We start from the raw sequence: 13,495 nt of genomic DNA, 5'->3' as shown, positions 1-13,495 counted from the left end.
AACAAAACAACACCTAACCCAATACCACTAGCATCACATTCAAGTTCAAACACTTTCTGAAAGTCGGGCAATTGTAAGTGTGGAGCATGGGTTAACTTATATTTCAAAGTGTTGAACGCCTCTTCTTGTGGGGGGTCCCAAGCAAAAGACACACCTTTCTTCGTGAGTTCGTGCAAAGGGGCAGCGATGGAGCTAAAATCACGCACAAAACGGCGGTAAAATCCTGCAAGTCCAAGAAAACTCCGAATTTGGGTGACCGTCGTTGGTGTAGGCCAGTCCTGAATGGCTTCAACCTTGTTGCTATCCACCTCAATGCCCTGCGGAGTAACCACATAACCAAGAAACGAGACACGTTGCGTGCAAAATGCGCACTTTTCCATGTTACCAAACAAGCGAGCAGCACACAAAGCATCAAAAATAGCACGCAAATGTTCTAAATGCTCCTCTATAGACTTGCTGTAAATAAGGATATCATCAAAATAAACAACAACAAACAAACCTATGAAGGCCCGTAGAACTTCGTTCATTAAACGCATAAAGGTGCTGGGAGCATTAGTCAATCCAAATGGCATAACCAACCATTCATATAAACCAAATTTTATTTTAAAAGTTGTTTTCCATTCATCACCGAGTTTCATTCTAATCTGATGGTAACCGCTACGCAAATCAACCTTAGAGAAAATAACGGCACCATTAAGCTCATCTAACATATCATCAAGGCGTGGAATAGGATATCGATAACGAACTGTGATGTTATTAATAGCACGACAATCTACGCATATACGCCATGACCCATCTTTCTTTGGAACGAGTAAAACAGGAACCGAGCAAGGGCTAAGAGACTCACGAATGTAACCTTTATCAAGCAGCGTCTCCACCTGGTGCTAGATCTCCTTCGTCTCATCTGGATTTGTATGGTATGGGGCGTGGTTTGGAAGAGAAGCGCCGGGGATGAGATCGATATGATGCTCAATGCCACGGAGCGGAGGAAGACCCGGTGGTAAGTCCGTAGAAAAAACATCAGCATACTACTGCAAAAGGCTAACAACAGCAGGGGGTATATCCAAAGACGGTGCATCATCAAGCGGAACAAGCATGTGCAAGCATACAAGTGCATAACAGGGCATATGAGCTTCATGGAGATCATCAAAATCAGCACATGTAGCAAGTAAAACTGGAGAGTGCAACTTGATTTCAGATTTAATAGGTGCGGCTGATGTCGATTTGACTTGTTGTGCAGTTTTAGCAGCCCTAGTAAGATCATCTTTCAAAATTTGGTCAGGGGTCATTGGATGTATAATTATTTACTGGCCTTTAAACATGAAAGAATAATGATTTGAACGACCATGATGTAAACTATTAGTATCATATTGCCAAGGTCGACCCAATAACAAAGAGCATGCTTCCATAGGAATAACATCGCAATCAGCATAATCAGAATAAGAACCCAGCAAAAAGGGGACACGTATCGAACGTGTTACCTTTATTTTACCACCGTCATTAAGCCATTGAATGTGATACGGACGTGGGTGTGCGCGAGTGGGCAAGGATAATTTCTGTACCAAAGCTGTACTTGCCAAATTGTTGCAGCTGCCACTATCGATGATGATGCGAATCGACCGTTCGTGCACAACGCCCTTGGTATGGAATAGAGTGTGTCGCTGATTTTTTTTGGCCTGGGCAACCTGTGTGCTGAGAACACGCTGCACAACAAGACTCTCATACCTATCGGCGTCGATGGGATCAACGTGGACTTCCTCATTTTCTGCATGGTTAGTGGCAATCATAGCATGACTAGTTTCCTCGGAATCACTGGCTGAAGAGTACTCACCATTGTCACGTATAAGCAAGGTACGCTTGTTTGGGCAGTCTCGAATCTTGTGCCCAAACCATCTGCAACGATGGCACTGAATATCTCGTGCATGTCCTGTGGAAGAAACGGTGCCTTTGGCAGGGGGCGCCGCTGGCTTGGCCGTCCCTGTGCGCGGTGCAGTGCTAGGCGTAGAAGGTGCAGGGCTGGAAGGAGTTGATCTGTGTGTCGAACCCTGGCCTGCAAAAGAGTTAGTATATGTCTTTGATCGTCGTCCCTGCACTTCACATTTAGCTTTGCAAGCATATTCAAACGATGTGGTTATATCAAAATAATCCTTATAATCAAGTATATCCTGAATTTCCCTGTTCAAACCACCACGAAAACGCGCCATAGCAGCGTCATCCGATTCAACCAAACCACAACGAAGCATACCCTTTTGTAACTCCTGGTAATATTCCTCAACAGATTGTGAACCTTGTTGAAAACGCTGCATTTTGTTAAGCAAATCACGGGCATAATAGGAAGGAACAAATCTGTGGCACATGGCAGTTTTTAATTGGGTCCAAGTAGTGACATTGTTAATGGGAAGTTTTTGTTTATACTCACGCCACCAAATTAAAGCAAAATCAGTAAATTCACTAATGGCAGCCTTCACTTGGCTATTAGCAGGAATATCATGGCATGAAAATTTCTGTTCTACCACCAATTCCCAATCAAGATATGCAGCAGGATCATATTTACCATTAAAAGATGGAATTTTAAATTTAATCTTAGCAAATAACTCATTAGGGGGATGACGAACCACACGGCGTGCACGACCACGGCGATCTCCATCTTCCTGCTCAGTGTCACCGCCGTAGTCCTGCTCCATCCTTGTGGTCAACGCATCAAGGTGTGCCAGGATGGTGTCGAGTGTGGTGCGAGTCGCCGTTTGAGCAAGGTTAAGCTGGTTGAAACGCGCGGTCGTCGAAGTGACCGTTGAATCAAGCTGTTCATGCATCGTCCTAATGTCAGTAGCAAGTCCATCAACTTGTCCCCTTACTTCCTGCAACTGGGCATCCACCGTGTCGTGTGCTCCTGCCATAGTTAGCGCAAAGACCAAAAGGAGAAAAACCGACGACAACAGGGGAATGGTGGTGACAACTCGCTCAATGGAATGTTGTTATCAAGTTCTTATCTGTTTTTACCAAGCCACAGTGGTGAACTGCAACCAACAGGTGGAACCGGTGAAAGATTGGATGAGCGATTGCCTAGAGAAACAGAAACCTGCTCGTCGTAGAAATATGTGGAGTTCTGGGTAGGCTGCACTCAAGTCAAGGATTAGCACGATCAAACAATAATGCAAAGTTGAATTATAGTGCAAAACACAAAACTATATTGCTGGCCACAAGTGCAAAGGACGGATGGAACTAGCAGAATGGCAGTACCGTAAATATTGTACTAGCGAGGCCAAAAAGGCACTAGTGGGAATCACAGGTGATTTTCTTTTTCTTTTTTGTATGATTTTTTTGATATTTTTCTCAGCACAAGAAGCAACAAAATAGGAGCTACACCAAGTTTCACCTAAAACAGAGATCAGATGTGGTCTACAGAAAAAGAGCAAGTTCTCTGAAAAGCGTGCAAGAACTTTGACGAATTTTTTTCTTTATTTTCCTGAATTTTTTTGACAATTTTATCGAAACCAAACAAACTGAGCGAAAATTTCAGAATGGTGTCAACAAGCTCCTGTAAAAATTTCAGTTTTTTGAACAACCGAGCGAAAAGTTATGCCCCGTTTAAGAAAGGTACCTCAAGTTATGGTTAAAAACGACCGAGATGAGACAACCGCTTTATTTCCTTTCCCTATTTTTTGTTTGTTCTCTGGTTCTATCCTTTCTCTTTCGTTTTCTTTTTTTCTTTTCTCTTTTTTTGTTTCTGTTTTTTATGTTACCGAAGGAGAAAAACAAGGAAACGACGTTGACTCGGTTTGTGGCCTAATCAAACGGGAGATGGTGGTGGCGCGCTAGGGTTTGAATGGTGGAAAACACAATGCGACCAGCAACAAATGACGCGAAAGCACACAAATTCAACAATGCAGATTATTGAAAGAAAGTGGGGATAAGGTCTAACCTGAATTTTTATGTGGTTTTGTGGACTGTAGGAGAAAAAAACACTCGATAAACTCACCGATCAACCTGGAAATCTGATACCACTTTGTATAGCTCAGGTGCCCAATCTTTCGGCGAGTGGAGATAATTCCGATTTGGCGGAAGATGACCCTTGCGATCCGACTACAATGAGCAAGCCCGAGGCGCCAATGCAATCACTGAACCAACTCCCTGTGGTTACCGACCTTGCTGATGCGAGATCGACCTGATCACGAAGATCGTTTCCTGTGCGCAATCGAAGAACGAACAAGAAAAAGATGCGAGCAATCTAATCTATTACTCGAGGGTGGAGTTCTGAATACACGAAGACAGCTGATTTGCGCGTGTTCGAGAGTAGCTAAAGCTAACGTAAAACAAAACTCGAAGAACAAAGGAGGCGCAACTCCTGGATAAATAGAGAGGGGGCGCAGCCCCTAGGGGCGGCCAACCCTAGGTCGTCCACTATGGGCCGCGGTTGGGCTAGTCGCCTATTCTTCTAGGCCCTCATTCTTCAGTAGCATGACGAAGTTAAGATCTCTGGCACGGGCCCGAGTGATTGGCCCAGCTAATGAAGGAAGTGGCGCTTGAAGTGGAGGTGCTGCTGGTGTAGTCGTACTCATAGTGATGTCCTCATCAACCCCACCCCCACCTTCACGATCCATAGCCTCGAGGAGGAAGAGGAGACAGGGGCACCGATGATCCTGTGGTGGTTCGATGCCTATGAGAGGGGGGTGCACGATGTGATCCTGGCTACGGCTCAGTACATGCATCAGATGAGCCCTCCACGGAGGGGAGGAGGAAGCCACGACTATGATGCTTGCCTGTGTGGTGTAGAACTCCTAGGTATTTGCCCTTCTAGACTTCTGTAGATGTGAGATGAGACACCCAAGCAGTCAAACTAAACACTATTATCCAATCCCCTCTTCCAAATTCATTACAATCCTATTAGCATGCAAAGATTTAATTTGATGCAATGTTTTAATTTGTACTGCGTTTTTACTAGCTTTGTAGATGCTTCAGACAGTTACAGTTAGTGATTTTTTTCTTTTCAGATTTGTTAGAATACACATAAAAATTTGGATTTGTCTCCTATAATGTTGTGAGCATTGGTCTTAATTTTATTTGCTGTTGTTAGGAGAGGATTTTATTCACTACACCAAAATCATACACTTCCTACGGTTTTTTAACTTCCTACAACTTTTATAACAAACCGTAGGAAATAAATAACTTCCGAGAGGCAACTGGTAGCTCTAGGAAATAAACATAACTTCCTACGGTATTTTATAAAAGTTGTAGGAAGTTAGCTTTCACAGGCTGACCAGTGCGTTCGACCAAACGAGCCGCTAACTTCCTAGAGGCAGCCGTAGGAAGTTAGCATGGGCAGCTAACTTCCTACAGCCTCCTCTAGGAAGTTAGATTTCAGCTTTTGACCAGTCAAACGAAAAGCTAACTTCCTACGGTCGGCTCTAGGAAGTTAGCTGCCTAGCTAACTTCCTACGGCCTCCTCTAGGAAGTTGGATTTCATCTTTTGACCAGTCAAACGAAAAGCTAACTTCCTATGACCTCCTCTAGGAAGTTAGATTTCAGCTTTTGACCAGTCAAACGAAAAGCTAACTTCCTACGGCCAGCTCTAGGAAGTTACTTAACTTCCTAGAGTAAATGTACAAACTCTAGGAAGTTATGTAACTTCCTACGGCTGTACTCTAGGAAGTTATATTTTTTATTTTAAACCTCTCCTCAACCTTATCTCTTCTCTCACCTTTCTCACTCACGTCTCTCTCTCACGTTTCTCTCTCCCTCGGTCTCGCCCCCGGCCGCCGCTCCTGCCGGCGCGGCATCCTCCGGCCCCGCTCGCCGCCCCCGGCTCCGCCCTGGCCCCGCGCGCCGCCCCTGCCCTCGCCCCCGCTCGCCGCGACAGCCCACCGGTCGCCCAAGCCTACATTCGACGCGCCCGATGCTGATCTTACCGGTGGCTCAAAGCAGGCGGCAACCACGACGCCCTTCTACCTCGCCTTAGATCACAGAGCTTCCGCCACGTCGTCTCCACCGCCGGCGGAGGCGCCACCGCTGCCGTGTGCTGCCAACAGCGAGAGGGGATCCGAAATAATCAAGGCAAAGATCATGTCCCACCCACTCTATCCGGCTGTCTTGAGAGCCTTCATAGACTGCCGGAAGGTATGCGTGCAGCAGATTTCCCAGAGACATACAATTCTATAGCTAATTTTGCCAGAGAGCGAAAACATGGCTTCTTGATTTTTTTAATGTGCTAGCTCCGTCCTTATATATTATTCTCCAATTTTTCATGAGGAATTTCTCTTTTGTGTGTTTTTTGTTACTTGAGGTCAGAGTGCCGCCAGAGATTGTCGGTCGGCTTTCTGCCCTCGCTGATGACGTCGAAATGAATTCAGACGACATACAAGAACAGCGACGAGCAGCAGACCCAGAGCTCGACCAGTTCATGGTATAACAACGTATATATCTATATATATCAGTACGTGATGAGTAACTGATTCATTTCTAGGTTTTCTGATCGTGCATATATCTGGCTGAGACAATGGATCTACATGTCGTGTGTTTCTGTGCGCGCGTGCAGGAGATCTACTATCACATGTTGGTGAGGTACAGACAGGAGCTCACAAGGCCAATCGAGGAAGCCGACGAATTCTTCAGGAGCATGGAGGCCCAGATCGATGCATTCTCGTTATTAGGTGATTATGTTTAACTAAACTGAGTTAATAATCGTCTTGAATTGTTTTTTGTCTCTGTTGGGAGTAGCCTTAGCCCGTAGTACTATACCGACTGTGGCAGTACGTGCAAGTATCCTAGTACACATGATTATTTTCCAATCACAGAAAACATTTATTTGGCGTTGTGTAGTATTAAGTCCTTGCATGCATTATATTGTGGTGTGTTATCTAGCTAGCTAGGCTATGCACACTCATTGTAACTTAGCCCTTAGCAGTAACAACATGAACATTTATTGCAGCTACGCATGCGACGAAGATAAAGAGTAGTATATATTGGGTTTTTTTAAAAGCTAAGTGTGTGCATGCAAGAAAAAAGAGTGCCTAGCTATAATTTTCTCACAAAAAAGCGGGGACTAACTAAAAGTTCTTATGTGAACGAACTATGTTCTTAATAAGGCTTAAGAACATTTCTTGCAGCTATGCATGCGCTCCTGCGGCAGCTCTGGATCCATGTATGTCGTCTGCACGACATAGTTTACACACTTTCATTTTCTTGATCTATAACCATGCACCTGCTTAAATTCTTGCTGAATTTGTTGTTAGGCAGAACTAGCTTAATAGTAATCAGAGGAGCACGACCATGTGTAGCTTCTAATGATGTAACTCAGCAAATTCATCAGGTATGCAAATTCATCATCATTTACTTGTTGTTAACTATATTATGATGTAACTCAGTAAATGTCATTTGTACATGTATATTAGACCCCTCCAGCTACCTTGCCGACGCATGAACGAGAAGACGAGTTAGACTTTGTCGAAACCCTCTTCGCTAGTGGAGGTATCGACCATCACTCGTCATTGTAACCCGATGGTGATCGGTGACCGTGAGCTTCCATGTTATTGTGTTATGATAATTGAGACTTTTTTTATGACTGTATGAGATATTGTCTCTTATTAGTACTGGACGATGAGATGTGTATTATTATGACTATGGATGAGACTTTCATGATGTAATTGATGAGACTAAGGATTTAAATATTGTTATGTGATTGTGTGTGAGATGTTTTATGTGAAAATATGTTGTGCTATATATCTGTTGATATATTTGTTATGTTGTGTAATGTGGTGTAAAATAAAAATAAACAACATTTGTAATGCTAGTCAAATTAACTTCCTAAAGGCTACAGTAAGCCGTAGGAAGTTAGCTGGCTAACTTCCTAGGGTCTACAGTCAGTCGTAGGAAGTTAGTCAGCTGATGGCGCTGAAGGCGTGAAGCTACTAACTTCCGAGAATCTACTAACTTCCGAGAGGCTTCTTTGGCTGTAGGAAGTTAGCTAACTTCCTAGAGGGCTCTAGGAAGTTAACCTAACTTCCGACAAAAAATTTCCGAGAGCCAAACTTCCGACGGGATGGCTTAACTTCCGAGAGTTTAGCTAACTTCCTAGAGTTTAGGCCTAACTTCCTAGGGTTTAGGCTCTAGAAAGTTTACTATTTTGGTGTAGTGATTATCATGATCATTACAAGATATCAATCATTAAATAGCGAATTCACTCTAATTTCTAGCCCCCATTTTTCTAAGTACCATGTTGCTGCTCTTTCCGCTGGATGAACATTTGAACAGTGGCACTGAGTAATGATCTTATAGTGTTGGCCCGCAAAACATGGGGTGCTTCTGTTCTTTTACCCATTGAAATGCTATGGATCTTTTTCTAATCTAAGATTAGAAGTATGGTCGTGATACTATTTCACTATAATCTATGAATGTTTTCTGTAAAAACCAATCTGTTTTTGCTTTAGATTACCAAACTAAACTGCCTCTATGCTTTTCTCTGGGTGATTTTGTTGGACCCCTACAGCCATGATGGCATGGGAGGCTGGCAAGCCGATTCCTTGTATATAGTTAGTAGTACAAAACTACATGCTATGAGGGTCCGGAGAAATTGACAACGAGGAGCAACTAGAGGTCGTGGTGGAAAAGGGCTAGAGAAAGGGATGAGGAGGAACAGTTGCAAGTTGTGGTGGAGAAGGGCGACGACCCCATGACAACATGGGGTGAATTTCTATATCAGTTGCCAATCATAAGAAACAAATCTTATTATTGCACTGCAGGTATTATGCACAAGCTTTAGAGTTCTTGATGTTTCCTATTTGTGTAAACTCAAGCGCCGAGGATTTTATTGAAGCAATAAAAAGGCTAGATGCTATTATTGCGGGCTATATCAGACAGTTTGTCATCAAGCCTTTGTTTGGATTCCTTTTTAGCACTCTTATGGAGTACTAAGCCACACTGAAGAATTTGGGATTAAGGTCAGCATTAGTCCCATCTTAAATGCTTATGTTCACATTGTTCTTTATGGCTGTATTATTTCAATTGACAGCCTGCACCTAATCTTCTTTAATCTGTGAACAAAAAATCCTTCTCATTGACTATTGTCTATTGTAGAGTGAGGTTTTGAAGGTGACTCTTGCAACTGACGTCGTGAACTGAGTGTGAATATCTACTGGATGGGCAAGCAAGTTTCCAACCCCTTGCCCTCCTATCAATTCTGCTGCTTTCCCTACTTGATCCGGCTAGAATTTATTGGGACTCACAGCTACCTCGGAGTTCACTGATGTAAATATGGGTAACACCCTGCCAGTGCACGATATCTCGGAATCCACAGGTAAAATCAAATCTATGTTGCTTCAAAAGTTATCCCCTTTTGCCTGTTCTTGGCTAGAACAAGGTCTGATCAAAATAAGAATGTTTTTGTTCCATTTTTAGTTGGAGTTTGGGTTTTCAAATCTGGGCCAGATTAGTTGGATTTAATAATTTGGTTTCTAAGGTGCAGCAGCCATAGGATCTCCCAACAAGGAGGATCTTGCAACAATGACATTGATCAAGAATTGGATGTTGGAAATTCTGGTTTGGCATTGTTACTTTTCTTACTCCTGTTTCATGTCCCACTCTGAGGTCACTGGTGCTGGTAATCATGTAATTTTCCCTTCATGCTTATATTCTTCCTATACGCTTTAGGCATGGCATGTTGTGTACTAACATTTTGATTAACAATACAACACGTGGTCATACATATGGTATTATTGCACTATTTTTTCTGTTGCAATGCATGGGTATTCAACCAGGCACCTCATATTGGGACTGGGAGGAGGACGAGGAGATGATTTGGTGCTACCAGGGTCAGGCCCCATCTCCTAGAAATGGACCTTCCTCCTTTGCCTAGGCAGCTTGTGCATCGGGCTACTCTTCACCAACAGGTACCCTCATCCTCCCCCTTCTTGTGGCTCTTGATTTGGTGTTTTCAAACTGTCTTCGTGGTTTGTTCTTGCAAAATCACATAACACATGGTCACAAATACACTGACATCAATCTGTCGTGACATGCCTTTATTTGCTAGACAAAATCGTTTTATCCCGTGTGTTTGTAGAGCGGGCAACCCACCTCCCGCTAACAACACAGCCACAATGGCAGTGCACTGCGCCCTGTGCTTTTTCACTCTCGTCGAGCTTGCTCAACGACTGGGTCATCTACAATTGAGTGACCAAATAAAATCAGTAAAGTTGCAAAAGAGCATTACATCCATATTTTTACATAAAACATGTTACCAAAGACATTATTGTATTTAGGCGTTAAACAACATGTATCTTGCAAATTTGCCATCATCCAGGCTTAATCTTTGATTCAAATGGGCCAAACAAAATCATGTGACTGCCAACAAAATCCTGGCACTGCCATCTCTTTTTGGGGGGTGGGGTCATGTTTTAACATTCTTCTTACAGTCTGACTGAGTATATCCTCGAAATTTGAACAATTTAAGCTTGAATTTAAATTGTGCATATAAAAATATGTGGTGATTTTAGTTTAAATCTATTGTGCAGTTTACTTTATACACCAGAACCAAAGAAACTGTGCGGTCAGATTCTACAACGCATAACTGATGTCTGCCACCGATTCATGTGGAGCATATTGTTTGATGCGAGGACATGACATACACCTCATGAGACACATTAACTTTAGGCAAGAAATGTTAATGTAATATTTTAGATGCAATGTTTCATTTATTAAATGTACCATAATATTTAGACCAAGTTCAAGATACTGGAGATGCGTATTGTAGACATGAAGCTGCTCGGTAGACTTTTCTCTAAGATGGCTAGATTGTGTGGTGCTTAAGTTGTCTAATAGAATAAATAATCACTTGCATAGTTGGCATCGTAGATCTTTTTTACATCTTATGCAACAATACTTGAATTTTGAATATGTGTACCTCATGGTTTGTTTGAAATTGTCCCTTACTATCGAAATGTATGTTTTGGCTTTTTCTGTTTATTTAAAAATAAAAACAATGAATATGTTCAGGTTTTGACATTACACCTATAAATGTAAAAAACCATGTTGATTGGATTCTGCTTAAGGGAATATATTTGCTGAAATTGATTCTGATTTGGTAACACTAGGTAATATGTTTACTACTACTGTTAAGTTTTTCAACATTTGAATTTGATTTTGGTAACTGACTGATACAGATTGCTTGCAGATTGGTGATTCGTGATTGACAAAGAGACTGGCAAGCCAAAAGGTTATGGCTTTTGCGAGTACAAGGATGAGGAAACTGTTTTAAGTGCATGTTGAGACCTTCAGGGTTACGAGATTAATGGTCGTCAATTATGTGTTGATTTTGCTGAAAATGGGAGGAACACTGATAGAAATAGAGAAAAGGTCGACAATCCTCAAAATTATTATAGAAGAGCCATTCCTACCACTTAGGAGTTCTTTATTAATACAAGTAGTTGTATAGTCTTCATTCATGTGAATGATAATAGTTGTGCCTTCTCCGACTACCATGTGTCTCCTATTGCAATTTCTTACAAGCATGTTTATATATGTACAACTGCTTAACTGTACATACACACACTTGTTGTACTGTCCAATTCCTTTATTGAACTACATTGTTATGGTCTTGTGCCAATGCTTTGCGGTTGGGAAAAATGCCTCTACTACCTTGACCTTTCCCCTTCATGGAAGTAGCATGCCAAAGAAGTTGGATTAGTCTGTTAAAGCTATGGGCTTAATATAATATTCGTTATGGTTGAAAGAGCATCTTCCGAAGTTTGCTGACTGAATTTGTGGTTTACTTTCTTCAACTAGAAAAATAAGTGCTATAGTCTTACGAAAGACATATAATTAGTCTTTGTTTATGCGCGAGCAACAACAAGATTGCCATTGTTGGTAGATTGATTGCTGAGAAATAGTATATATCTAATCAGCCTTTATATATGTGTACAAGGACTTGCAGTCATTGACCTTGTCCCTAATGTTTTGATCAAAATTGCCATGGTGAAAGGCTATAGTTTCTTCTGGTCCATGTCTAAGATTCGAGAATAAAATATTATTTTGTATTTTGTACATCATAGTAATAGTGATGTTTATTGTTCCGTGTCTATGTTTTATACTCTTTTTTTAACTCTCGTAGCAACGCACGGGCAAGTAACTATTAGTGTATTACTTGAGAGCCCAACTCTCTTTGTTTCTAAGAATATATTAGTTTCTAAGAATATTTGGAACATCCAGGTTTTTTCCTAGATTTCTGTTGGGTTTTAAATATAGTCTATCCCAACTTGTTTAGATTGAGACTAAAATACGTTGATGTTGTTTCACACTTATATCGCATGATTGGTAGCCTGACCAATTGTGTGTAGGCTTAGAGGAAGCATTGACTGGGGCCATGCCCGTGATTGGTTCCCTGTGTAGAACGAAACGTACCTGCACACACGCATGCAACGTAGATAATTTTTTCTGCTCTCGCCTACACATGTGGAGATGCACGGAGAGGGCTTCCCTGGTGGTGCAGGCCGGCGCGAGCCCGGCTCTTATGGTGCAGGAACCAATCACGCCGATATGGTTGTTGGCTTGTTCCAATTTAGTATACTACTTTAATTCTTCTGTAAACAGAATGGTGTCAAAATAAATTGATTATAAGATAATGAGAAGCACTCTAGCCTACTATTGAGTTGTACTCTTATCATCTTCTTGCTTTGGGCTTATAATTTTGTCAAATTGGATGCCGCAGCGCTATGTTAGCTGATGTTCGCACGCGCTAGCCATAACCATGTAATAGAAGCCGTCGCAACGCACGAGCACATAACTATATTATATAAAGCCACAAGTGGTGGTTCAAACCTTAGTTATTAGCTCTACGTTCACACCCACCTAACCAACAGAACACATTTTATGTTTTACTAGCAAAGTGCCAATACGTTGTATAGAATATAAAACACAGATATGCGTGTTCTGTTGGCTAGATGAGTGTGAATGTGGAGGTTTGAATATGAATTTATGCTCAGACATGTGTGTTCTATTGGCTATGTGAGTGTGAATATGAGGTTTAAAGCCAAAATATGGTTCAATTTCTATTTATGCTTAAATCTATATCTATATCTATATTTATACATAAAGCACCAGTTTCAACGGTCGTCCCACGTCATTTTTTACAAATAACCCCTCACGTCTATTTAAAATTAAGGGTCAGCCCGTCGAGATATTTGGTTAAATCAGAGTAAATGTAAAATGTTAAAAAACACTGCAAGAGATGGGGTTTGAACCCACACTATGATAGAAGAAGGGTGGGAGACATTGGGCGAAGCTATCTAACCAGTAGAACATCATGCTTAGGTGTTTATAATATTGAATATAAATTGTACATATGTATATATGATTTTTTGTAAAATAAAAAAAAATAATCGTGTCGGGCCAAGGCTACGGCCCAAGCACCGCACGACGCTCGTGCCGGGTTGGTCCAGGCACTATTAAATGGGTTGTGCCTTGGGCCGGCTCGTTAGACACGACCCATTTGAACATCTATACCTCCGCA

The 13,495-nt window shown here is 41.9% G+C and overlaps 1 protein-coding gene across 1 annotated transcript; it reads left to right on the top strand.

Moving 5' to 3' along the window:
- Nucleotides 1–4,634: 4,634 nt before the first annotated feature.
- LOC118477069 (uncharacterized) lies at nucleotides 4,635–7,382 on the top strand. Its single transcript, XM_035967606.1, has 5 exons — nucleotides 4,635–4,782; nucleotides 5,651–6,114; nucleotides 6,281–6,400; nucleotides 6,533–6,647; nucleotides 7,230–7,382. The coding sequence occupies exons 1-5, from the start codon at nucleotides 4,635–4,637 to the stop codon at nucleotides 7,349–7,351; spliced, it is 969 nt and encodes a 322-aa protein (XP_035823499.1). The 3' UTR covers nucleotides 7,352–7,382.
- The last annotated feature ends 6,113 nt before the right edge of the window (nucleotides 7,383–13,495 follow it).

This window comes from Zea mays, chromosome 4 (assembly GCF_902167145.1).
Source record: "Zea mays cultivar B73 chromosome 4, Zm-B73-REFERENCE-NAM-5.0, whole genome shotgun sequence".
Lineage (NCBI taxonomy): Eukaryota > Viridiplantae > Streptophyta > Magnoliopsida > Poales > Poaceae > Zea > Zea mays.
This window is presented reverse-complemented; position numbering and strand designations above follow the sequence as displayed.